This window comes from Melanotaenia boesemani, chromosome 5, assembly GCF_017639745.1.
Source record: "Melanotaenia boesemani isolate fMelBoe1 chromosome 5, fMelBoe1.pri, whole genome shotgun sequence".
In the NCBI taxonomy this organism is placed as follows: Eukaryota; Metazoa; Chordata; class Actinopteri; order Atheriniformes; family Melanotaeniidae; genus Melanotaenia; species Melanotaenia boesemani.
In genome coordinates, this window is record NC_055686.1 from 20,683,824 (window position 1) to 20,709,249 (window position 25,426).

A 25,426-nucleotide genomic window follows, 5' to 3' on the forward strand; every position below is an offset into this window, starting at 1 on the left:
TATAATAGAAAAAACGCTTTGTAGTAAGATGGGGGACGTGTGCCTCAGGAATTTAATTTATGAGCGTGAACGTAAGTTATTAAACGTCAAACTTGCTTGAAAGGTTGCTAGCTAGAATCTCAGTTGTCTCGACACTCCGTCGATGTTGAAACTTGAAGCCATTTTGTTAGCTAACTACGTGCATATTGGTTTGTTTATGGAAAAGACTGTAGTTATTTTACACCATCTTTTGTTATAATGAGCAGAATTGACCCCTTATTTTATAGGGAAGATGTGTTAGCCTTTTATTGCGTTATTAGTGATAACTTTGTAATGAAATTCTAGCGTTAGCGCTGTCGTCTAAGAGAAGGAAATGCTTTTAGCTTGTTAGACAACCTTATCAGCAAGGGAAGAGGCTGTTACTTACAGCATATGCTGTCCATCTACTATGTGTAAACAAAAGTATAAACCTATTGAGGCAAGATCTTTTGATGGCTATAAATCTATGTATGCAATAGAAAATGCGTTGTGTGTCTGATAAAAGGCACTGAAATATGTTGATGTTGATTCCCGTGTTTTTGTATCTAGTCTTTATAAAGAAGTGGAAGTAAAAGATAAACAGTGTCCGAGTTACCCTACCGCTGTGGTTACATAATGTCATCCTGTTCATTGTATTTGTTTGTCCTAAAGAATATTGTCACATTGTATTTCACACGCTGCTGGCCTTTGTTGAAATAAAGAAACTTGAGTAATATTATGGGCCATTTTTCTTCTCACTTTGGAATTGTCTAATGAATTTTTGTTTATGAAAATCACATGCATGTTTATGTTGCTGAATATGGCGGGTCATTTTTTAAAAATTACTATGACATGCCAGGTTTCTCTCTTGTATTTTCTTAGGCAGATCCGTGAAGGAAAGCTTCATTGAACCTCAGAAGTCAACTCTACAGTATCCATATGTAACCAAATAATGATCTGTTGAGTTATTTTAATAAATTACGACAGAACTGCAGGGCTGGGAATGCAGAGAAGACTGACAGTAAATCACTTTGTTCACCATGTGCCATGCTATACCATGAGTATACAAAGGATTCCTTATTGGCCAGTTGGCTCCCTCCTCTGGTTCATAATGAGAATGACCACCATTGCAAAGATTGCACAACCATAATTTTCAATAGGATTTAGGTCCCGGAGGGCTGCTCCCTCTATTGCTCCAAGGAGGTTGGTCTACAAAGGCCTGATGGTGTCAGGTATGTAACCAGAGAGGTAATTCAAGTGGGTGTCAGCAGATTTGAAATATGATTGTTTTGATTCTCTGCTGCCTGTTTAGCACACATACAAACTGTGATATGATATTTATGAAGCAGAGATTTGGTAGTTGTGAATAATTTATACAGAGTATCTTCACATCAGTGTATACCTGTAAAAAACGGAGTTTTATGAATACATTGATTTGAGGTGGAAGAATTTTTTACCCCAAAATATTGACTGTCAAATTATAAATGACAAATTATATATTGCTAGACTTTGCTGAATGGTGGCTAACTATAGATGTTAAATGTCGCCGATTATATGCTTGTAAACCTGGTACTTAATAGTTTAAGATTTGAAAAAACTAGGAAAATCTTAAAACTCTAATTTCTAGATTAGAACATGCCAATATATTAAATTCAGCTTTTTGGACACGAAATTTACTTAAGTTTGCTGACTTCTCTTTGACTTAGATGTTCACAGTTGCTGAAAAGAGTTCCAAAAATTATAAATCAATTCATTTTTATAGATTATAGATGAAAATTAATTGCATGATCAGTATAGATGGGTGATGATTGGTGCAGATGATAAATGGTTTGCTTTTGTAGGGAAGGCCCCTCAGTAGTTGTGGGTTATACGCAAGAAATGTCATAAATGAGAAATTCTTTGAGGGGTGAAGATTTGCATATCTAGGGGGAGCTGTTGTCTGGTGATGTCAGCCTGACAGTGAGTGTGTTTTTTGCAGGGGTTGGTGTGGAGTCACAGGAGGAGGGGCTGTTTTGCAGCACAATAAAGTCAGCAAGTAAGGAAGGAGGAAGAGAGACAAGCAGATACAGAGCCTGGTAGGAAGAGCAGACTATGTTTTTCTATCTGATTTATAATCAGTTAAAAAAAAAATCAACTGAATTCTATTTGTTGTAGAAATGTAGGATTGTTCCACTTATACATTACAAAGAAGGAGAAGGATAAAAGAACTTTTAGGGTGTATTTTTTTCCTCTATTAATGCACCAAAAAGTTGTTTTTTTTATTAAAAAATTGTGACGCAGGGTCAGAAACTTGTTCTGAGAGCCCTTTGGAACAGGCCAGCCCATTTCTGTCCACTAGAGAATGTCCTGTTCTTTGAGTGTTTGTTTTGGCAAATGTCCGCCTCTGCCAAGCGTCTTCATCTTTTTTTCATCCGTCCCTCTATCGTATAAACACTCTTTGAAGCCTTCCATGTTCTCAGCTTCTGTCTTTTATTCAGGGCCTATTCAGGCACCGCATAGAAAATAAAGACAAGCAAGAATGTTAAGTCAGCTAGTATTTGACACACAGGATACACCGGAGTATAGTGGGAGATCTATGCTTTGTTAAAGTTCTTTCAGCCTCTTCCTGGAACTATCTCGGTGCTAAATTAATTGGTCCAGATCCCACTTCGCGCTGCAATCGGCTTAGTGCTAATCTTAGGCTCTCACGGTGCAGCCAATTCTCATCTGGGCAATGCTGCTGCACTGAGCTGTCCAGTGCTCTCTTCTTCCAAGGTTTTGACCTCTGGCACTGTCTCTTTTGCTCCCCAATGCCATACACCTTTTTTTTTTTCACCATCATTCTATTCTCACTTGTTAAGAGGAAAACTTCCTTTTTAAGCTTGTCATTGCGAATCAACTTGGCATATCTACTTTTTTTTTTTGCACAGTTAAACCTTGTAGTAATTTGATCGCCTTTCATTCTTCAAAGAATCGTCTCCTTTGCTGCTTGGACAACTAAAACCGTCTTTGTAGTTTCTCCAACTCCCTCATTTATGTTCCCATCTTTTCTTTCTTGCTCCATTCGCTTAGCCTCTTTTACCGAGCTTCTGAGACGGCCACATTTGTCTCCCATGGCTCTTCCCCAGATGTACCTCTTTTCTCATGTTTTGTGTTACATTTCTCTGCTCTACTACCATTAACTCCAATCATCTGCCTCATTTTCTTTTTGTCCCACTCTCCGTTAGCATTTTTCATCAGATAATCAGTGCCACAGTCAGTGATTTATGATTTTATTCTTGTTTACAGTGTTGTCAGAACTCAGAGGCCCTTTGTATCTCTCTTTTCCTTTCTTATCGCAAGACTTGCTCATCTTTCCGGGACTGGCGTTTCTCATTGAAGTGCCTGTGTGCTATTTAAGGTGGCATGCAGAAAAAGGGTTATTTACAGTGCCCTCAAAATACAAGCTGTCTAGAAACAGGAAGTACCCTCGCCCCGAAGCGCAGCCGCTAAGAGCCAACATGCAGCCACTTCCTCCTCCTCCTCACGGCTGAGCTGCGGCTCCAGCAAAACAACCCTCATGCTTATCAGAGAATTATGCACCCCTCCCCTCTGCTGCCTGTCCTCCTGAATAGTGCACATACACAGCAGGCTTTTCAGCCCTCCACCATGTCCTGTCTCGCTTTCTCCCATTCTCATAGGCTTGCAGTCCCCCCTCTCTTTCCAACTGTCTCCCTTTGCCAGTACAGCATGCCTGAGTAGCTGCCTGGAGATGAAGGAGCTAATTAATTTGATTTAGCTGTTCTTTCTCTCTCTCTGTCTCTCTCTCTCTCTCTCTCTCTCTCTCTCAGGCAGTGGAAAATCCAGCCATCCACCACCTCCCACCCTGCTCCACGCCATATCAGGCACCCCTCCCAGATGATTTTCCACCTATCCTTTCTAGTCTCCTTTGGCAATGTCCACACTCCAAACCTTCTCTTCCTCTTCTTCTCTACATTTGTCTTTCCTGTTACACAACCAGATTTTGCCAGCAGTTCATTGCTCAGCAGACTGATTGTAAACATGCCATCTTTAACTCATGTTACCTACACCCATTGAGTCCCCTTTATTTAAGAAAACAAACATCAAATCTTGTGTGTAACCAGGGACAGCTTGTGCGACTTAGCAGAGTTGCACCTCTCACACAAACATGTTCACTGCATCTACGATTTGAATGTAGGCTTGTCAAGAGTTTCGTGGTTGCAACCCCTTTTGTGTCATTTGATTCGTGTGTGGATTTGCCTATTGAGTTATATCAGGCACGTCAAGCACAGCTGTGGAACTGTTAAACAACACTTGTCATATGACCGGATGAATCTTCCCTGTGGTTTCATTACAGCTATGGGACATGTCCAGAACCTTAAAATAATGTCAGATCTAGACATGCTGATGAAAGCTTCTGTATGAAATGTGACCACGTTTCAGGCCTTAATTGCTGTCTTGCAGGATAGAGGAGGTACATTCAATTCTTCTCATGAGAGTTAAGTTTAAGTCATTCCCTTTTAATTTTTTTTTATAAGTTTCCTTTCTACTGCAGCTCAAAGTAAAAATAATTCCCCTCCGTGTTATCACATGTCATTTCATAATCTCCCCAAATTCCAGTTTAAAATCAATGATTGCAAGTTGATTATGGTAATGCATCGCCTTATGTAGCTGAAATATTGTTTTCTAACCATGCACTTTTAAATCTAAAAACTTGTTTAGCTTCAGTAGTAAATGCTTTGTAAATATATTTGCACCAAGCATAAGATTGCAGTTTGCTTAATTTCTGTCAAACTCAAAAATCTCTGCCATACACTACAGACATTACTGAGCAGCTGCCCTGATATATATTTTTGTAAACAACAGTGAAGTGCGAGCTGAGGGCATGCTCCAGCACGCTCATCTTTCCCCTCCCCTGTCTACTGAGCTGTTGTCAAGTTACTCCAAGCACCGCCCCTGTGTCTGTGAGACAATGCGAGGGATTAAACACTCTTTCATCTGTGTTCAAGTGTGTAACAAATGTAAACAAGTGTATCAGTCTTTCGTTTATGTACCTGCAGAATATTTTTGTGGTGTGGTTTCATTCTGCACTTTCCGTCCTCATGTTTCTCTGCGCAGGCCACAGAGACAGGACTCGCTACGTTGGCCTTGTAAAGCCGCTGCTTCCTCTTTAAGGAGCCCCCGACATTTAAACTCTTCGAACATTGTTTGACTTCCCACTTTGATCTCAGTCCAAGTCAGCTGGAGAGCAGGTTAGTCATCCCTTCCTTAAAATGACAGAGGATGTTTACCAACACTTGAACATGCCTCAGGATGTTTTCACACAGCTATTCATGCAAGGAGGTGCACAACTTGAATGTAAGAAGAAAAAGACTTTTATATACTGTAAGTTTATGCATTGTCATTGCCTTTATGTAGTAGATTTTACCACCTCAACATAAACATCAAGCTAGAGCTCTAACATATAACATGTATGGGTATCAGCTCTCGAAAAGAAATGGACACTTTCAACAATAAGTTGTGTTGAAGTAAAACAGCCTGACTTTATGTGTGACTGCATTTTGGGAATAGAAGAAGATGGTGAACTTTTCCTTCCTTGATGGTTACATGACTGCTGACTCATGCAGCTGTTTTACTGGATCTGCAAAGCACATTTTGCAGATCAGTACAGGGCAGATTTGACGTTTAAATTAGATGTTATCAAAGGTAGTCAGTAGAGTGTAATTGTAAGCAAAAATTATATTATTTATTCTTATTTGATGTTTTTAGCTGTATATTTAACTGTAGTAATTACTAAAATTGCTGTAAGTATTCTAAAGACATATAATTTCTGTATAGTCTTAATATCAGAGCAGCATTTTAATATCAAGCTCCTCACTGTGACTTCTCTAATAGTTTAAATTTAGTTGCTGCAGGTTTTAGTAATACAACTCATCACATAGGAGAAATGAGCTGGAGAAAGGTGCTTGTATTCTGTTATTTAAGTACAATTACTTGACATACCATCAAGTAATAAAGCATATAATGTTCAAGGTTGGATTTTTACCATACAAACATGGCAAAACAATTAAAGTTAGCCAAACAAGCATTTAGTTATCATGCATATATACAACTGCAAATGAAGACATTGCTTGTCTATATTTAGCTCAAGATGTAAACATGTAGAAATGTAAAGGGAGTTTTCAGAATAAGGCTGTAAAAATGTTTGGTAAAAGGATAACTATGGTTTCTACCTTAAAGCACTTTGACTGGTCAGCTAGACTAGAAAGGCAGCTTAAGAATTAAATCTATTTATTTCATGGAGTCCATTTAAGCTTGTTTAACAAGCATGATATACTACTCTCAAAGTTTCCCCCCCTTAGAAGGTTAGATTGTCATCAGTAAAGTGTGTACTTCTTGTCAACGCTATGAGAATGTTATCTTTCACTTTACCACTGACGCTATCTGCTGTGTGTGTGTGTGTGTGTGTGTGTCAGAGAGGAAGAGCTGCAGCTTAACCATAAATGAAACTGAAATACCACAAAGAGCACTCAGCATGTTTATTTTAAATCTGATGATATGAAAAAAAAACTGCTGAGTTATGTACCTAATAAACAAAACTTTGTGTAGCTCTGTTAATTATTAATAATTTATTTTTCTAATAATACAATGATAACAAAAATAATAATAACATGAGCAAGATTAGAAAATTTCTTTAGATTTGATCTTCTAGTTTGGTTGCATGCTGCTCACTTGCGGTGTTGACTCTAACCCACATATTGGGAGTGTAGATGAAAGCAAATGTTTGACTGAACAGGTTGACAAAGTCATAAATACAAATAAGCATTAAAGTTGTCTTGTCTTGGTTAAAGTGAACAAATTATGCTTAGAAGTGTGTTGATCATTCTACAACTGAGCAAGAGGCTAAAAATATATTATTTCAAGTTCCTTGTAGATTATTTGAATATGACTTTTCAAAAGAGCCAGTGGAAGTTGATTCAAGGCCTTAAGAGGCTTCGGAAGTTCACACTGACATTAAGCTGAATCTGTTATAGCTCTATGGCCATTTTTTCTGTCAGCACCAGACACCAAAGGAGCGGCACCAGTCTGTCATGGTCCTAATCCAGACTTTCCATCTGGAAATCCATCATATTGGAGAGAATCCTCTGCTCCTCTATAAAAAAAACTAGCTCCAAACACAATTATGTTTTCCACTATAGATGCTGCAATGATGAAACTGCAAAAACTCCCAGAGGAATAAAAAAGTGGACTTAAAAGTGTTTGTAAAGCTTGCAAAAAAAGAAAGAAAAGAAAAAAAAGCAACAACAAATCAAGAGTGGATCATTTCAGAAGTTCTGAAAGCTGATGCAAACATACTTTAAGTTTTGCCTCTTAAAGCAGGGATCGCTATTTCCAGGCTTTACCAGCCCCTATCCTGCAGGTTTTAGATGTTTGCCTTTTCCAAGGCTCCTGATTCCAGTGAAAACACTATATTATTATTATATAATATTTTTATGATCGAAATGTAACATATTATCTTATATTTTTGTAGAATAAATTAAAACAAATTAAATTATTAAAATGAAATTATTAAGAAATAAAAAAACACTACTGTACATGTCTGTAAAGGATGAATATTAGATGTAAAAACATCTATCACTGCTTTTAAAGCTTACTGAATAAAAGGGCTCATTGAATAATAATTAAAAATGTCCTTCCTTAGATTCTCCACCTTTGTATATTCAGTAGGGTGTGCTACTTGATATAATCCTTTCAGCAAAACAGCCATAAATAAGCAAAGATGGAGAACAGGGTGTCTTAGAAAATAGAGCTGGTGGCAGAACAATGCCAATACACATGTAGACTGACTGGCTGCTCTCCTGTAACACACACATACACAGAAACACAGTACTGTCTATGCCAACAGGCAGTTCACTCTTTTTGCTTTGTCTTTTCAGTCTGACATGGTTTTACCTCTACTTTTCATGTTTTTATTCACACACACCCAGCATGCTTTGAAGACGTGCAGGAGTGCATGAGGGACGATGGGAGGGAGAAGAAAAAAAGTTTGTCCAACTCCATGAGCCAGGGAGGTCACAGCAACAACACCCAATCCCAGAGCAGTTCCCATGGAGACAAGTGTGGCAGCGTACAATGAGGGTGAGAGAGAGTGATGAAAGAGAGGGAGAGAGGGAAAGGGCAGTGTTGGATATTGGGGGGGAGGCAGGGGGTGTTGGCGTCAAGGTTCAGTTGGTGTGTGCTTGTGGGACAGTTGCTGTGGGGGGAGTGTGGACGGGGCGGTCTTCTCTCAAAAGGACAGTGGGGAAGTATGTTTGGGCTGAAGCAAAACAGGACTTGAACATTCTTCCACTTCAGCCAACACTTTTCTGCCCTCTTGTTTCAGCTGAGAGAATGCTTCCTGATGTAAAGCCACAGAGTGGCACATGGCTGACAGAGGGGAAACATAGATGGAATTTCCACTGGCAGTGATGTGCGTGGCCAAGAGTAACCAGAACGGAGGGAGTTGATGTTTGTGAGGCATTTTGCATGGATGCAGATGCATCACAAACGATATCTTGCCGCACAGGCCTTGATGGCGTTGCAGCAGAAGCGTTTTAAGCTGCACTCCCAAACAGAACAGTAGCTTGTCCCCTCTAGTTCTATTTTAGCCTCAGATAAACCCACTGACCTAAAAGCATTTAATTGATATAGCTGGCACTGGCGCTGGTGGCACTTGAACCTTTTTTGCTTATGTCATGGACTGTTTTATTTTCTCTGATTATACTTCCGAGGCTGTGACAGATTTGAGTAATTTGAGAAGAGAGTCTTCCGAAATCATTTTCTGGTCACTATTTTGGGACACAATGTTAGTACTGTACCAAAGCAAATTGGGCATGTACAGTTTTTAACCTGATGTTAGTTCTCCATCGCTGGATTGGACGCATTTGAAATGCTGTTCTCATGCACTAGTCTACAATGTGTGCAGAATTTACCATCTGATCAGTCTGATATTGTATTACCTCCGCTTAGAGATTTCTGTGGGAGAGCATAGTCCACGCTTAATCCCTAGAGACTAACTTATCTACCCGATCTAATCAATATTTTAAGTTGCCACAGATCTTTAGTTAGTTAGTTAAAAAGGACAAAGTTAAAACAACAGAGCACATTCCTCTGTTTTAGGAAGTACAGCTTCACACCAGCTTGACAATTAAGTTTATTCACATGAAGTTTAGTAATTACTTCTCCTGTGATGCTTACTGGACCAATAGTGTTTAGAAAAATCTTAATAGGCGGGATTTTAAATCTGCCCCTGGCCAATCACAAGAAAAGGAGCAGATGTTGTTTTAGAACTTGTCCCATACGACAGCCTTTGAGTCAAGACATCTTGGCCTCTCCTGCATTGATTTTCACCCTTCTTTTTACAGTGTGTGTTTTATAAGTTTCTAAACTTTATCAAAATGCGGCACTAAATCACTGGAGCGCCCCTTTAATGCCTCCATTTTCCCTCAACTTCACTTGTTTCCCTGAGTGCTCCCATCCACCATCAGGCTGCCGTCAGTTTGTCCTCTCTCTGTCTCTCCTCTTGTATCTCCAGCTTACTCTCCTCTCACTCCCTCACTGTCTGTCTTTCTGTCTGTCCTTGTGCCCAGGTTTTCTGAGTTGGCGTGGTTCCTGTTTGTTTTCAGCCATTTTGGGGACTTGCAGTGCTCGTAACAAACTGCTTAAATGGCGTCCTCTTGCTTGCTTGCTCTCCCACTCTGTCTCCCTCTGCCTCTCTCTCCCTCCCTCTCCCTATCGCTGGGCTTTGTGTATATAAAGTAGTGTGTATGTGTGTGTGCATGTGCATGTTAGAGAGAGAGGGAAAGAGAGAGAGAACAACACTTCCAAATAAAAAGAAGATTGAATTCAATAAGGGGGGGATTCACTTGCTGGAAATTTAAAAAAAAAAAGAAAAAAAAGAGGAGCAAAAACACCAAGAATCATGTTTCAGAGGCAGAATAAAAAAAAGAAACTGGTGTAAGAGAAGAGAAAGAGAGCTAGAGAGCAAGAAAGGGGGAGTGAGTGAAGGAGAGCAAGCAAGTTCGAGTGTGAGAATCGCTCCTGCCCTCTGTCTTCACACACTGCTGCCTGTATGTGTGTGCGCCGCCTCTCCCTGCACTCTCCCTCTCCGTCACACACACTCAGACGTGCGCACACACAGACCGAGGGGGAGAGAGGGAGTGTGAGGGGAGAGAACACATCGCAGCAGAGATGCAGCAGGAGGTTTTCCGAGGTACGTTCTCTTGTATGCTTGCCTTCCTGAGAGACAGACTGAGAGAATTAGAGGAAGAGAGGCTGAATTCTGTTGTTTTCCTGCTTGTTTTTCTGCTTCACTCCGCTGCTGTGGCGGCGATTTGCTTCGTGCATGAAGAGGAGGAAAAGGTTTTTATTTTACTCTGCGTGTGTCGGGGTGTGAGTGTTGTTGGGTGTGTGTATTTATACAGTGTCTGTTTGTGGAAGCATTTTTATGAGTGTGTGTGTTTCTGCTGGATCTGTGTGTGTGTGTTTGTGTGTGCCAGTAACAGGCCTTGTCTCCCTCATCCTCCCCTCTGCTGCTGACGCACCACGCAGTTCTTTTTCGAGAGCGATGACTCGTTTTGAGATTGTGATGAAACTTTTAATTTATCGAAGCTTCTTGCGTCTCTGCGATTCACCGCAGGTGGGAAGGAGACGGTGGCACGCACAAGAACAGACATTAAACATTATGTGAGATTTGTTTTAGAGCTCTTTTATATGGTGGGCCAGTCTCCCACCCATGCCTATGAACTTACTAGCTACATCAGAGGATGTGTTTTGGGAGGAAAAACTCAGATCTATGCGATGGTTAGGATCTCCAACTCAATCCACTGATTCTGTCTCTTATTTCAGTTTTGGGCCGCCCAACTTGTCCTCCATTTTGCCAGGCTGTTGTTTTGTAGCTGGTTTTCTCACATAGAGCAGCAGAGGGCATATTGATGTCCCTAACTCTGTTGTTGCTGCCCGAAGCTTTACTTCTTTTCCAATACAGCCCAGCATCTGCTGCCAGCAACTCCACATTCCTGGTTTCCATGGATGCCAAGCCAAGCCCCTGTGCTCAACGTATGGAAAATATGATCCACGCTGCCAAAGTGTTGGGGTCATAGGTCAGACAGTAGGAAGTGTAGTTTCTCACAGCTCTGTGGTGTCAAAATAGATGATGCTGTCACAGCAGTCATAACCTTCTTAATTAAATCATTATGTGAAGGTCACGCATTAGATGCTTTTGAGCCTTTTCTTCGCAGGACATAAAAGCTCTGAAATTAAGCTGTTGAGCTGGTTGACTGTGTTTACAGTTGTTTTTCTTTTTAAAGGTGGCAAACATAAAGGATGTGGACACGTTCAGGAAGCTGCTGCATCACTTTTTTTTTCTCTTCTACCATCATGCTTGCAGTTTACGGTGACCGTTCTAACACTTTGACTCAGCTTTGCAAATGATAAATGCTTCTCGTGTTGTTTGAGGCTACAAACTCCAACAGACCCCCACCAACACACACACGCACGCACGCATACACACACACACACACACACACAAACGCTCGCACACCATTTTAGCAACCACTGGGACTGTAAATTAAAAATAATTTGGGGGGAATTTACCTCAAAAAGGTCAGCAGTGTTGTGCTACTGCTCTCCAGGGGTGCTTTTGTTTTTTGGTATTACTGTGTCCTGATGCCTCCCATGATTCTGCTTGCTGCAGTGAGCGGAATTATGGGAATTGCGTGCTGGGCTGAGAGCTAACAGAGCATAGAGAGTATGTCGTTTGAGGCATGCACAGGTTTGCTGGTGCGTGGCCTGGCATTAAAAAGCACCACATCACGAAAGTGGACACATGTTGTTGGGGCAGATTGCTAGTCACACTGAGGGGGATCTAAAAGACAAGGAAACCATAAAATGTGAACATGAGATATGTTTGAAGTTACCTCCTACATCCCCCACTCACGCCATCACAACCACTCCCCAACTCATACCAATATCCCTTTACCTCCTCCCTTCCTCTATCCCATCTGGCTGGCTCTACCACGCTCTCCTAGCCGGGGGGTTGTGGAGAGTTCAGTAGCTGCTGTTGCTAACAATGTCCCCTACATCTACACACCCACAATCTTATACGCTACACGTACACACTTATCCTGCCACACCAACTGCTAGTTGGACCCTTCTGGTTGCCTCTCAGTGGGTAGAAAGCCCAACCAACACCTCCCTCTCCCCAAATGCTCCACGCTGTTGGCTCACCGGCTGGAACACCGAGGCCCCCCACACAATTTGCCTTTCAGGCACTCCCCCAACCCCTCATGCACAAACACAATGACGCCATCATCCCCGTTAGTGGTACTAATATTGAACTTTTTATATATATATATATATATATATATATATATATATATATATATATACATATATATATATATATATATATATATATTAAATCAGTAATATTACTGGGAAAAGAAGTGCAAAGAAGAAATGCACAAATCACAAAGTTTCCTGTTTCAGCCTTGACCTGCAGCACTTCCATCAGGCTATTGTAGTTTGTAAAGTTTTCTTTGCAATGACTGATAATTACAGTCTCATCAAATGTGTACACAGTCAAGCTGTTTTCACAAATGATGCTGAGAGACTCAGGCCCAGACATTGTCTGAAGTTGTCCTTTTTTCACATGTAGCACACAGCAGGTGATTGTCCATGTCAGACATGCTCTCACAACTGGAAATACTCTGTTTGGTTTAAGTGGGGGTGGTGCCTCAGTAGAGTTTTTAGGAGGCAGGCCATCTCTAGACAATTACCTCTTCTATTCACGCATACGCTCAATTTGACATTACACAGACCACGTTAGATGGGAGCATGCGGGGTGAGAGTGTCCAATGAGACTCAGGCATTTGCGTCCACGAATACATTTTTTTCTGGATGACATTATCAAAAGTTTGGAGCTGAAGCACAAATGTGGAGACAGATTCAGATTCAGCTTATAATAAAGCAATTTAGATTGTTGCTGAACTATTTGCTTGTTTAAAGCCCATCTGATCACCTCACTCCCTAAATTTCTTTGAGTTGCCATATTTTATTGTTGAAATGTGGCATAGTTGTACTTCTGTAGCTATTTCATTGAGTACAGTGATGGCTGATACTATAAATAAATAATTTGCAGTAAACTAGAATTTTAGAGCTAATGAGCAAAACTTAAAACTTTTTGAACATGTTTTTTTTTAAGAAACAAAAGCAGAAAAAATGTGGTTACTGAATCCTGACAGCTTTTTGTCTGTCAACACAAGTACCAGTTTCAGTGAGGAATAAACAGATTGCTCAACGTCTGGTTCAAGGCCTCGAGCCGATGGATCAGCCAAACCTTCCTGCCTCCCCTTATGCAAGTCCACTTTAGCAGCAATTATATTTCTGGTGACTGTCTCACTGCTCAAATTCTGTAGATTATGAACTAATTGTTTTCAGGTTTTCAGATGCAGTCTCAGTGTCCAGTTAAAAAAATACAAGCAGCATTATTAAGCAATAATAAAGCTTTTAGAAGTTAAACTATGCAGCCAAAGAAAGGCTCACCTGCACATTTTTTCCCATTTGTAATGTTTGAAATACTTATGAATAAAATTATGTGAATCAAGTTGACAGTGGTTACATTTTCCTCCCATTTGACACTTGGTAAAGGATATAAATTAAATCAGCGCTGAAAGTGTTCCTGTGTTCTTGCTGCCTGTCAATGAGGGCCTTGGTTGTATGAAAGCTAATGTGTTTGGTAATTTTAGCTCGTAATTTGTCCTGCAGCTAGTGAAATTTTACAGTGCAACAAAGCTTTAACACTTCATAAGCCACCCCACCACTTTTTTTTTTTTTTTTTTGCAGAGCATCCTGTTGCTTATTTAGATTTTTCTATAGCCTCCTCATGGTCACATTTGTATGCGTGCCTATGTGTTTTACAGGCAGATAAATGTATTTTCATCTGAATTTTTCTCACATTTCTGCATGTGCGATAGTTCAGTCCATGTTAAGCGTGTTAAAGCTGCCTGTCAAAGTTAGACAGCGTGTCGTGCAGCCTCTGCCTGTGTGCGTCACAGAAAGATAAAGAAAAAGAACGAGGGGGCGTCATACGCATTTTCCTGTCCACGGCGCGAGCATCAGATGAGATGGTGAAATTTTTAGTCTTAGTACTGTCTCTCAGTGTGTCCGCCTACTTGTAGCAGGCTGACGCTTGCCATAAGGGATTTCCTGCACATCTTTTGCACAGCAAATGTGAGTGGAAATGAAAGCCTGTATAAATACAGAGCTTCAAAATACGGCAAGCCTGGCTAGACAGGAATATGCGCCTTTGTTCTGTTTTAGAAATAGATCTTGAATTGGCACAAACTGGTTAATGCACGGAGTTTGTCATTAAAGGTCACTTGTGTTTTTATTTTGTGGACTATACATCCACCCCAGCTGTAGTCCAGCAGCAGGCCGCGCTGCACTCAGATTCACCTTTCACTTTTGAATATCATTTACAAGTAGGCCCGTCCATGTTGAACTACTTTGTTTAAGCTTGTGTGTCCTGCTTGAGGGCATGTTAAGAGTGTATGTACAGTGCATGTATGTGCAGCTTGTTTTTCCCGGACTCCATTCTGTCTGACAGTGGGATGTGTCTCACTGTTTCAATGCCCCCATCTCCTGCTCTCGCTAACCCTCACTCTCTTTCTCTTTCTGTCACCCTTTCACTCTCCCTCTTTCTCGCCCTCACTCTCTCTCTCTCCCTCCTCTTTCCTCTGCAATAACAGTGCTGACCTAGTTTCTGCCTGTTCAGGGCTGCCTGTGGAATTTTACAGCGGCCTGCCCTCCTAGCTGCTTTGCTGCTTGAAAATGAAGGCAGAAAAGCATGACTGAGGATTTTTCTCCTTGTCACATCATTACAACCTCATATTGTCTCTGCTATTCTCCCCAATATGTTAACCTAAACAAATGGGCCCGTTTCAAACGAAAACAGCAACCCTTTATACATGCATCTGTAGCTTTCTTATAGGAAATTACATTAGGCTGCATCCACCGACATAGCATTTGAAGTCAAATGAGAATAGTCTGTTGCTCATCTTTTGCAGCTTAGCTAAGACTGTACCGGATGTAGAGGGCAGAAAAACACCCTTTCTCTGTGCACATGCATACAATCCTTTTTCCTTTTCTCCTCTTTCCTTCTCACCACTTTCACAAATAAATGGTTACAATCATGCCTCACACATTTTAGTCACTGCTGAAATGGCTAACAAGGCTCGTGCTCAAACACCAAGAAAGTGGGACTATTTCATGTCTGTTAGGACCACGGATGTAAGTCACCGCTCTATTCTGAGGAAATTGATTAAATCTAACCGTCTTCCAATTAGGCATAGGGACTGTTGTGTCATAGCAGAGAGCGATGGATCTCTGGAATGTGTTTCTGAAAGCTTGGCTTTGGCACACTGAAATCTAAACCAGCATTGCTGCAGATTCATTCCTTCTCCCTGCCCACTCCCTCCTTTCACTCACCATTCCTGGGTGAGCAGCTGGAGTTCAGCATTGCTGGGGCATTATGTTTGCTTTGTCATTTTCCAGAAGTGTTCTATCAGGGTCAAGATTGTGCAAAATTTTTTAGCTTGTGCTAACATTTTGGGTGCAATGTTCTAACTTATGTTATTGCAAATGTCCAGATGGTTCATTTATCCTAATCATAGTTTCTTTCTGGGTTTTTCTTTAGATTTCGGGGGCTGGTCATGGTGTCCAGTGAGAAGGTGTGGGACCCCCACCATGCGGGACTTTTTCAGCCACATCTGAGAGAACAGCACCTGGCTCCTGACCTAACTCCCATCTCTGACCCCTCATATATTGCAGCTAAGGACAGTGCACTCCATCAAAGTAGGCGGTTGTCACCTTTGTCTTCCCAGCCACCATCAGTGGCTCTTGACGCCTTTCAACGAGTTCAAGCCTCCTCACAGTCACATCCACCCGTCAGTTTGTGCAGCTTGAATAGGACTGAATTACCACACAAACCAGTCCACTGTCTTGGTGTGGATTTTCAGTCTGAAGAGGAGGAAGAGGAAGCAGAGCAACTTGACATGAAGGGAAAAAAGCTTGGAGGCCGTGGAGAGGCCACAATGGAGGACAAGCTGGAGGGTATGGGTGATGGACCTAAAAATGCAAAAATCACCCTGAGCTTCCCACTTAGTGCAGCCCCCCTCCCAACATCTCTGACCTCACCAAACCGCTGTCATAGCTCTTCCTCATCCTCCCCTTCCCCTCACCGGCGGCGACCATCATCGAAGAACTCAGATAAAGGGTCACTGTGGAAACTTGATGCTACCATGGATGTAAAGCACAGACCTTTTAAGCCCCAGAGACACGACAGCTCTCCGTCCTCTTCACCTTCTTCCTCGTCTTCTCCAATGACTGCTCCTGCATTTGTCAGAAAAGATATAAAATCCCTCCCTCCTCTTAAGTGCTCCAAACTAAGTTCAGAAACTCAGATTCACAGGTCACCCCAGAGATCTTCCAGTGGGCCTTTAGGAGGCTGTTTTGGTGGGGATGGATGGGATGAGAGGCACAAAGTGGCCAACGGTACAGCCTCGCCTTCTCAGACTGACCAGATTCTCTTCAATCTGGGCACATCAGCCTATCAGAGAGGTGGGGATACAGACAGGCGAGAGAAACTGACCGGAAGGCCAACTGGAAAAGCGGGAAGTCCCCATGGACCAAGTCTTCATCCACCTACCCTCCATCTCCCTCCCCCCTTACCTCTTCCACCTCCCCCACCTTCTGAAGGTCTTACAGCACCACCCCACTCGTCCTCCTACTCTCCAACTGACAGCCTGAAGCCAGAGCTGATTTGCGGGGTGTGCCATCGGCTATTCAGCTCAGCCTCCTCCCTCACAGTCCACATGCGGCTGCATCGTGGCAGCCGCGCCCTCAGTTGCCGTTGCTGTGGCAAAGTCTTTATCCACAGCAAGAGACTGCAATCCCACGAGGCCTCCTGCAGGGTGCCAGGCCTGTCCTCCAACAGCCTGCGCCCCCCTTCTCTCGCTGTACAGCCAAAGGAGGAGCCACTGGAGGAGGGTGAGGTGAGAGTGGAGGGGGGAGTGATTGTGGGAGAAACAGACATCAGTAAGGCGCGGCCTGGGAAGAAAGCACGGAGCCTCCTGGCACGTATCCAAGCTGATGATGCAGCAGGCACAGAGCTGCTGGCGGGTGATGAGAACCATTTTGTGAAGGTGGTGGATGGCAATGTCATTTACTTCTGCTCTGTGTGTGAGCGTTCCTATATGACCTTATCCAGCCTGAAGCGTCACTCTAATGTGCACTCATGGCGGCGCAAATATCCATGTCATTATTGTGACAAAGTCTTTGCCCTGGCTGAGTATCGCACAAAGCATGAAGTGTGGCACACTGGAGAGCGGCGATACCAGTGCATCTTCTGTTGGGATGCCTTCGCCACCTACTACAATCTCAAGACACACCAAAAGACCATTCATGGGATTAATCCCAGCCTCATCTCAAGTGAAAAGACAGCTAATGGGGGTTATAAGCAGAAAGCTAATGCTCTCAAGCTCTACCGCCTTCTTCCCATGCGTTCCCAGAAGAGACCCTACAAAACTTACAGTGACAGCTTACATAATGGCCTTCTACTGCCACCAGCTGAAACACCTTCCCTCTCCCTGCCTGGTCTGGGCTGTGCTTTGGGCTCAGAGGACTTACAAGGCTTCATCACAGAGGCCCACCCTCAAAGTGTGAAGCCTGATCCAGATGCCTTCCCTGATGGTTTCCCTGTTTCTGTTGCTACTGATCACAGGGACATCTCTGCACTAACACCCCTCCCCCAGAATGATGTGCCCCAAGTTAGAAAACATGAGACTGAGGCCCTTGAGTCAGAGCAGGGGCGAGGCAGTGGCAGCTTCAAAACATCTACTGGCAGCAAAGTCAAAACTCTCAAGACAGGTCGAGGGACAGAAATGAGCATGCCTTCTGTAATAACATATGGTCACACAAAACCCTCTGTTATAGTTCATGGGACAGCTGTGTCCTCCTCTGTCATTGTGCATAGTAACCAGGTTACTTCTGGAAGTGAGAAAAGCCCAATGAATAGCCCATCCCCTGAAACAAGCAGCAGTCAGACTTCACTCAAGGGCAGTCCTCGACCAATCAAAAAACAAAGGGATAGTACAGATAATCATAGAAAGAGGTCAAGAGACAGTTCAGATACCACAGAGGAGGACTTTAGAGGCAGAAAAGACACTGAGACAGGCAGATTATTTCACAAATCACGCAAGTCCCACAGCAAGAGTAATGTCTCAATCCAAAAGCAGCTGTCAGCATCTGTGGGGTCACAAGTCAAAGAGGCAGGGCCACTGTGCCAGATTACAGTACGCATTGGTGAAGAGGCCATAGTCAAGCGCAGCATCTCTGAGACAGATCTTAGGAGAGACAAGAGCCTGTCTCCGCCAAAAACCAAACGGAGTGAATCATCATCTTTGTGGGAAGCCAAGGAACTACGTCAAATTTCATCCCACCATCATCATCATAAACATCGCCTCCAGAACAGAGCCAGCCTGGAAACAGAGGAAGATAAGGAAGCAGGAGACTGTGAGGAGGAAGAGGAGGAGGAGGAGGAGGAGGAGGAGGAAGAGGAGGAGGGGGGGAACAGGAAAAAGAGCTCCAAATCGCCTGACCAGGTGAGGGAGTACTACTTTCGTAAGGAGGTGCGTGAGCAGGATAGTGACAATGACATGGAGGATAATTTATGGCGACCGTACTACTCCTACAAGCCTAAGAGAAAGGCCCACGCACATCTACAGAGGGTAAAAAGCTGGCAAAGGAAACTTAAGTACAAGCGCTCCATCCGCCTGAAGAGAAGGGCAGAGAGACTTAAGAGCCTTCTAAATAAACAGACAGAGAAATCACAAGATGAGGAAGAGGACAGGACAACTGAGGTGGCTGAGAAACTCCCCAAAACTAACAAAGTCGAGGAAGAAGTAAAAAAGAAAGACAATCTCTCTGCCCCTTTAAAAGACAAAAATAAAGATGCAGACGAACAGGTTAAACAGAACCGTTCAGCCCCTCCTGTGCACTCTCCAAAGCCTCCTCTGTCTACCTCAGTGGCTCCTACGGGAATAAAGAGGCGGCCTTGGACTAATGGGAATGCAGCAGAGTGTGGTACATGTGGCCGTTGGTTCTCAAGCCCCAGGAAGCGAGACAAGCACGAGCTGAGCCATCTGCTGGAGTTTGTATGCCTCTTCTGTCGAGCCACTTTCCCTTCAAGGGACAAATTGGAAGACCACCAGAGAGCCCAGCATCCTAAACCTACTGAGGCTCCCTCTGTGCCCCCTAAAGGTTGTGAACAAGTTGTTGTCGGAGTCAAATCTGTGCCTGAGGTGGCAAAATATGATGAGGATAAAGGAGGACAAATAGGCTTAGGAGGAAATAATTCTAGTCCAAGTCGTCTAAGCAGAAGAGCATTATCACGACACACCTGTACACAGTGCTATAAGGTGTGCAAGACATCTTCAGCACTAACTCGCCATATCCGACGCCATGAGTTAAGCAGTTCTCCAGAGAGAGAAAAGGATGATAATGAGTCAGAGCTAAAAGAATCACAGACGTTTTTTAACACTCATGGCACAGACACAGAAATTGAAAAAGGACAGACTCCCAGTGCTCTCTCTGTTTCAGTTATCAGCTACTCAGCGCCAGAGCCGCCCAGTGCTGGGGACTGTTTGGCATCACAGCAGCATGAAAACCATCTAAGTGAACTCACAGATGAGCGCCTGAAATTGGATTCCAGTGAAAAACCTGAACCAACAGAGCTCACACTTCCAGATCCAGAGAGAGAGTCCAGACCACAAAATGCAGACCCTCCATTAGAAAGCCCAGTTAACCTTGCACCCATCAAACCCGAAGTCATGTCTGCCACACCCTCCACTCTCCAGAGTGTTCTCGTCATGAATGGACCTGACTGTCTTGACTACCGCACCCCCAGCAAAAGGAACCTGGACAGCCAGATCCACAGAATGCGCAGCCCTTTGCACTTTGTGACATCCACCAGCACCTCTCCAAATTTGCCCATGACATCACAGATCAGAATAACCAGTGCGGCTCCTCCTGTTTCCATGGCAACAACTCCTATCTCTGAGGGGGGATTCATGAGACAGGATGGGGTCATTATGGACAGAGAAAGGCAGAATGGGAGCGGTACATTTCTACATGCAGAGTACGAGGAATCTCCTATAGTCCAAGATCTAAGAGCCCAATGCCTGTCTAGGAGTCCCTCTCCCACTGAAGCACAAGACCTTACCATGTCCTCTATACTAGCTCGAGAAAGAGAGATAGAGAGGCAAAGAGAGGCAGAGATGGAGCTGGAGAGACAGAGGGAACAGGAGAGAAACAAGGAAATAGAGAAGGAAAGAGAGAAAGAAATAGAGAGGGCCCAGCAGATCAAAAGACTTGTACATCCCCCACAGGACCAGATTGCACTTTTGGTGCCTAAAGAGGAGCCCTTGAGCCCTGTACCGTCACCCCAACATATCCCCACTCAAACCACAATTAATGGACCCTCTTCACACAGACACACTCCTAAGTCCCCCTGCCGGTCCCCCTCAGCTATTGGACTGTTAGCTCAAGCCAGCCTGCAGGTTCACTCCTGTTCACAAGGACTCGATAGGCTCTCACTTCCTACTGGAGCAGCTGGTATCGGTGACCGCCCCTCTGCACATGCTCTGCTTCTCCCCCGAGTCCCCCAACCACCTGAACCGGACCACCAGGACAATGTTTCTTCCAGAGTTTCCCAGCAGGGAGACACCACACCAGTTGGTTACCCCACCCAGGATTATCCACTACCCCTTATTGTGCCGGACAGCTACCGCTCTGTTAAAAAGCAGCAGGAAAACCTGCTTATGTCCTCATATCCACCGGGAGCACTTCCTTTTGGTCCACTGGGAAAAGTGATAGTACCTAATAGCAGCGACCTGGCTAAGCTGCCATTCTATCCGGACCCTTACCAGCTGCTCTATGGGCCCCAGCTCCTCGCCTACCCCTACAACTTGGCAGCACTTCCTGTGGCTCTCAACATGATGGGACCTGGGGGAGACAAGGTGGAGCCTCTGCCAATCCTCCCTGCCATCTTCAACTACGCCGCCACTGCTGGGCCTTACATGGGTGCAGCCCCTCACCCTCTTGTGACAAATCCCAGCCTCTACAGCAGCAGCAGTGGCAGCGGCAAAAAGCAACGAGACAGCAGCAGCAAACAGTAGGACTCAGATGCACTATTAGAATTATAGTTCAAAGGGGGACAGCCTCATCGGTTTTGGCTGGGAGTGGAAGGGACTCGTGCTCACTGGCTCACTCAGTACACTTGCACAGTATCCCTGCCTCTCTTTTATTATACAAGAGATCAGAGCTAGGCATTACAGGAGTAGGTGTGAAGGAAGAAGAAGGAGCAAAGAGATGGGGAGGAGAAGCCAATATTGTAGTGACATATCACTGCTCCATCTTTACTCCAGCTCTTCTTCCTCCATGTCTCTTCTGTCTTCCTGTAGTGTGTTGTAGTTCTAAAGCTTGTTTAATCTTCCTCTGTGACTCATTACATTATCTATAATATAAGAATAAGAAATGCTAACAGGGTGTGTGTTGTGTGAAAAATTAGTTCAATCTACTTCCCTTTATAGTCACCACATAACGAGGATAAACGCTCTTCAGGGAAGGCTTGTGTGGGCTTGAGGTGAGATAAGGCAGAGGAGTCCTAACACAGTTGGAAGTGAAGCATTAAGCAACTCAAACTTTGTGTATTTTTATATGAGCACGTGAGAAGGCAGGTGTATCCTGTTGTTATACTGTCCGTGAGAGTTCTATATGAGCATGTCCATGCACATGTATGTAGGTATTTGTGCATGCAGCATTGGGCCTAAACAGGTATTGCTGTGTGTACACAAAGGCGTGTGTCTGTTTGCGAGTGATTGAGAATTAGTATGGATGTCTATATTTGTATGGATGTCTATATCATTCCATGTGAGACGTGTGCAGCATTCCCACTCAAGTTGGAATCGCTACTGTAGGTCAGTGTGTAGAAGAGCATTTAGAAGTGATTCCTCATATCCAAATCATTAAGAAGTCAAAGCTATGGCTGGACATGAGTGTATGACAATGACAGATCATCTGCGCTTTTATAAGTCTAGACAAACCTGCCGACTTCATGGCCAGATGGCACTGTAGGATCTGTATAGCATTCACCATAGTTTATACTTTATGTGCACAAATAGAAAAGTAGTGGTCACTTCAAGGAAACACATGTAGCTGCTTTGAAAATGTAGCTGGCCACTGGGTAAGACTTAAAAGCTGGTAGACCATTGCACTTCCATTTTTTCATCTCATTTCCTTCAAGTTAAAAAAAAAAGGAAAGGAATAAAAAAACAGCCAGCCTTCATATTGTGTAGCTTTTTCTCTTTGCAAGAGGAAAAGGCCCCATCTCCTAAGCCAGGAAAAAGAAAGCGACAGCAAAGATGGAAAAAGAAAATGGATTCAGGGTATTGAGTTATTTCTGGATAGGAAGAGAAATATATGGGCACAAAACTGTTGGACTGAATCAAAAGGCTCCACAGAAACTATGTTGGAGGCATAAAAAGACAAAAAAAATAAATAAATAAATAAAAAAAATAAAACTAAGTAGTGATCGGGAAAAAGTCTGATCTATTTCCCTTTCCTGCTCTGTGTCATTTACTAAGAGGTAGGAAAAAGCTGAGCTTAGCAACCGAAGTGGCGGGCCGAAACTCTCCAGATGCCCTCCTGGGGCCTTTTTTTTTTTTTGTTAAGTGTAATGTTATCTCTATATGTTTTTGTTAAACTATGTTGTTTGTTGTTTAGCCCTCTTACCAGATGGAAGTGGCTTCAGTGAAAAGGGGGAGTAAACTTAAAAATATGAATGTAAATTTAGTCATGAGGTTAATGAAGTACAGCTGCATTAATGGTAGAGTTGGTTTCAGTTCCTTTTTTTGTTGTTTTTTTTGACTCAGATAACCCGTTAAAGAACCGTATAACGTCTGGTATGCATATAAACAGTAGTCCTAGGAACATGTCAGTAAACTTGGGTTCTGTATCCACAAAGCATGAGCAACACTTGCTTCCTAACCGTTTATATTCTCAGCAAATCTGGCATTGTGTGCTTAGCTTTTTTTTTATTTCCTCTTATATTTTCTGGCTTTTGATCTTCCATATCTCAGTTAAGATTTTTGTTGTTCATTACAGAATGCAGTTTGGGGAAAAAAAATGCAAGCAAACAAAAATAAAACAACACAAAATTAGCAGCCACATTTCCGTCTCACATTTAGGAGCTGCTTAATTGTCCCACTCCACTGAACACACTCTGGCTTGCTGCACCTCCTCTGAATGAACTATATGTTTCAGCGTGTGTGTTATGGTACTGGGGCACCTTTTTTTTGGTTCTAGCAGGAGTGTTAAAACAAACATGTGACCGACTGCAGGGGCGCACAAGCATCCCCCTCGGGTGTGGTTACAAGCCTTTTGCGTGTTTTGGTACGTGTGTGAGAACGAGTGACTGTGAGAATAAGAAAACCAAAATAAATCTGCCTGAGCAGCATATCCCCTGGCAGTATATGGGCCACCTGTTTGATTTTTGTTTATTTTGGTACACTTTTCTGTGGGTTAGTTTCAGTGTAAAAAAGCCTTGCTGTCTCCAGTACACTATCTCAAGTCATTCCTGTAGATGGACATGTTTGTGTTTTTTGGACCATTTCTTATGCCATATTTTGCCATCAGTGGTTATCATACAGACCAAAAGCATGCAATTCAACGTATTGTAGTGACTGGACTGGAATCTGGTGGTAATATACAACTATTTACTGTATGTTTAAGTTAAAATGAATGTGCCTCTGCTTTGATATTTAAATAATTATCTATAGTAAGATGTGGATCTGCCAGATTTCAAATGTTAAGGTGCCTTGTTATGGCATAAGAAATTTGAACAGCAAATGAGTTTTCTTAAGAAATAACGGTATGACCTGGAGATAGATTTCATGGCTTTGTTTGCTATGAAGCTGTTCATAGATGTAGGAGTGTGGCTAAACTGTTTTGGTATTGTGTACATGTCTAGGGTAATACTGTGCCATATAAAGCCCACAGAATATGTTAATGTTATTTTTAAAAGATGTTTTAATGTTGCCTGATGACTTTGTCTTTAGATTTGATACAAAGGCTTGTAGCCACAGCTCTCCCAAAGTCTGTAGTCTCCTTTTCCAAAATTCTTCCTGTTTCTCCTTCCCCTTGTTTCTGTCTCCCTTTCTTTCTCTTTGCTGCAATCAAGCAAAATAAAGTATTAACCTGATGACCCAATGAAATAAGCTTTTTTCTGGTCTTTTTTCATGATTGAGTTACCCCAACCTTTATAAATTCAACTGTGTTTCACTGTAGGATGTTCATTTCTGAAATGCATATTTACTCTTCAGAGCTGGGAAATGCTGAACAAAATGTGATGTGTTGTACTTCTTTTAAGCACATGGGTGTACCAGTGTGTGTTGTATTACAGTAATGTCTCCACAAAACAAATGTAATGCATTTGAAAATCATTGAAACCCTTTATTTAGAAACAATAGAAAAAAGACAACATACCAAATATTGAAACTAAGTGGTGTTTTTGTTTACCCCTGTGGTGCAACATGTCTTCTTTTAACACAAAAAGTGTTTGAGAACAGAGAAGGTCATGATTGGACTATAAAATGTTTTCCCAATTTTGCCTGACATTTAAGCTCATCAAAAGCTTGGAGCACGGATCTCAAACTCCACTCCTTAAGGGCCTCAGTCCTGCAGATTTTAGATGTTTCCTTGCTTCAACAAACCTGACTGAAATGAATGGGTCAATGTGTAGAACTTGACAAACTGTTGAATCCATTTAATCTAAAGGTGTGTTGACGCAGGTAAGCTTCTACAACCTGGAGAACTTGATAGGAGATCATTGATTTTAAGTTCCTTCTGTCATATTTATTTCATAATGCACCATATATTTTCAATGGGTTCATATATGGATTGTAAGTTAGTTTCTTTTTCTATAGATGTTGTAGTGTAAGGCTCACTATCCTGCAGGTCTTCGATGTCTCCCTGCTGCAACACACCTGATTAAAATGAATTGCTCTATAGCAGACTTGTGCAGCGCTTGTCAGAGAGCCATTTTATTTGAATCAGGTGTGTTGCAGCAGGGAGACGTCTAAGACCTGCAGGATAGTGGGCCTTGAGGACCAGGGCTGGGGACCTCTTGTATAAACAGAATGTGGTTTGGCATATTGCTAAAAATAACCATGACCTTGTTCTAACAAAAAGTTGGATTGTGACATGAGTTGCTTCAGAAGTGGTATACATCAATCTTTACCTTCTTTCATGACATAATGAATCTTAGTAAAGATTTGTGGAAGTAAACCTGCTT

General features: G+C 42.7%; 1 protein-coding gene across 7 annotated transcripts; it reads left to right on the plus strand.

Annotated features, from left to right (window-relative positions):
* Positions 1-885: 885 nt before the first annotated feature.
* Positions 886-24,347, plus strand: zbtb4 (zinc finger and BTB domain containing 4). 7 transcript variants are annotated; one of them, XM_041984647.1, is made up of 5 exons: positions 903-1,229; positions 1,976-2,072; positions 5,095-5,228; positions 7,965-8,115; positions 15,713-24,347. In XM_041984647.1, exon 5 carries the CDS (start codon positions 15,729-15,731, stop codon positions 21,249-21,251), a length of 5,523 nt encoding a protein of 1,840 aa, XP_041840581.1. In that variant the 5' UTR covers positions 903-1,229; positions 1,976-2,072; positions 5,095-5,228; positions 7,965-8,115; positions 15,713-15,728; the 3' UTR covers positions 21,252-24,347. The 7 variants fall into 7 exon arrangements, 6 of the variants coding, with proteins under 6 accessions (XP_041840581.1, XP_041840583.1, XP_041840582.1 ...); XM_041984649.1 differs by lacking the exon at positions 7,965-8,115; XR_006010161.1 differs by lacking the exons at positions 5,095-5,228; positions 7,965-8,115; positions 15,713-24,347 and adding an exon at positions 3,807-3,929 and having other exon boundaries at positions 886-1,229.
* The last annotated feature ends 1,079 nt before the right edge of the window (positions 24,348-25,426 follow it).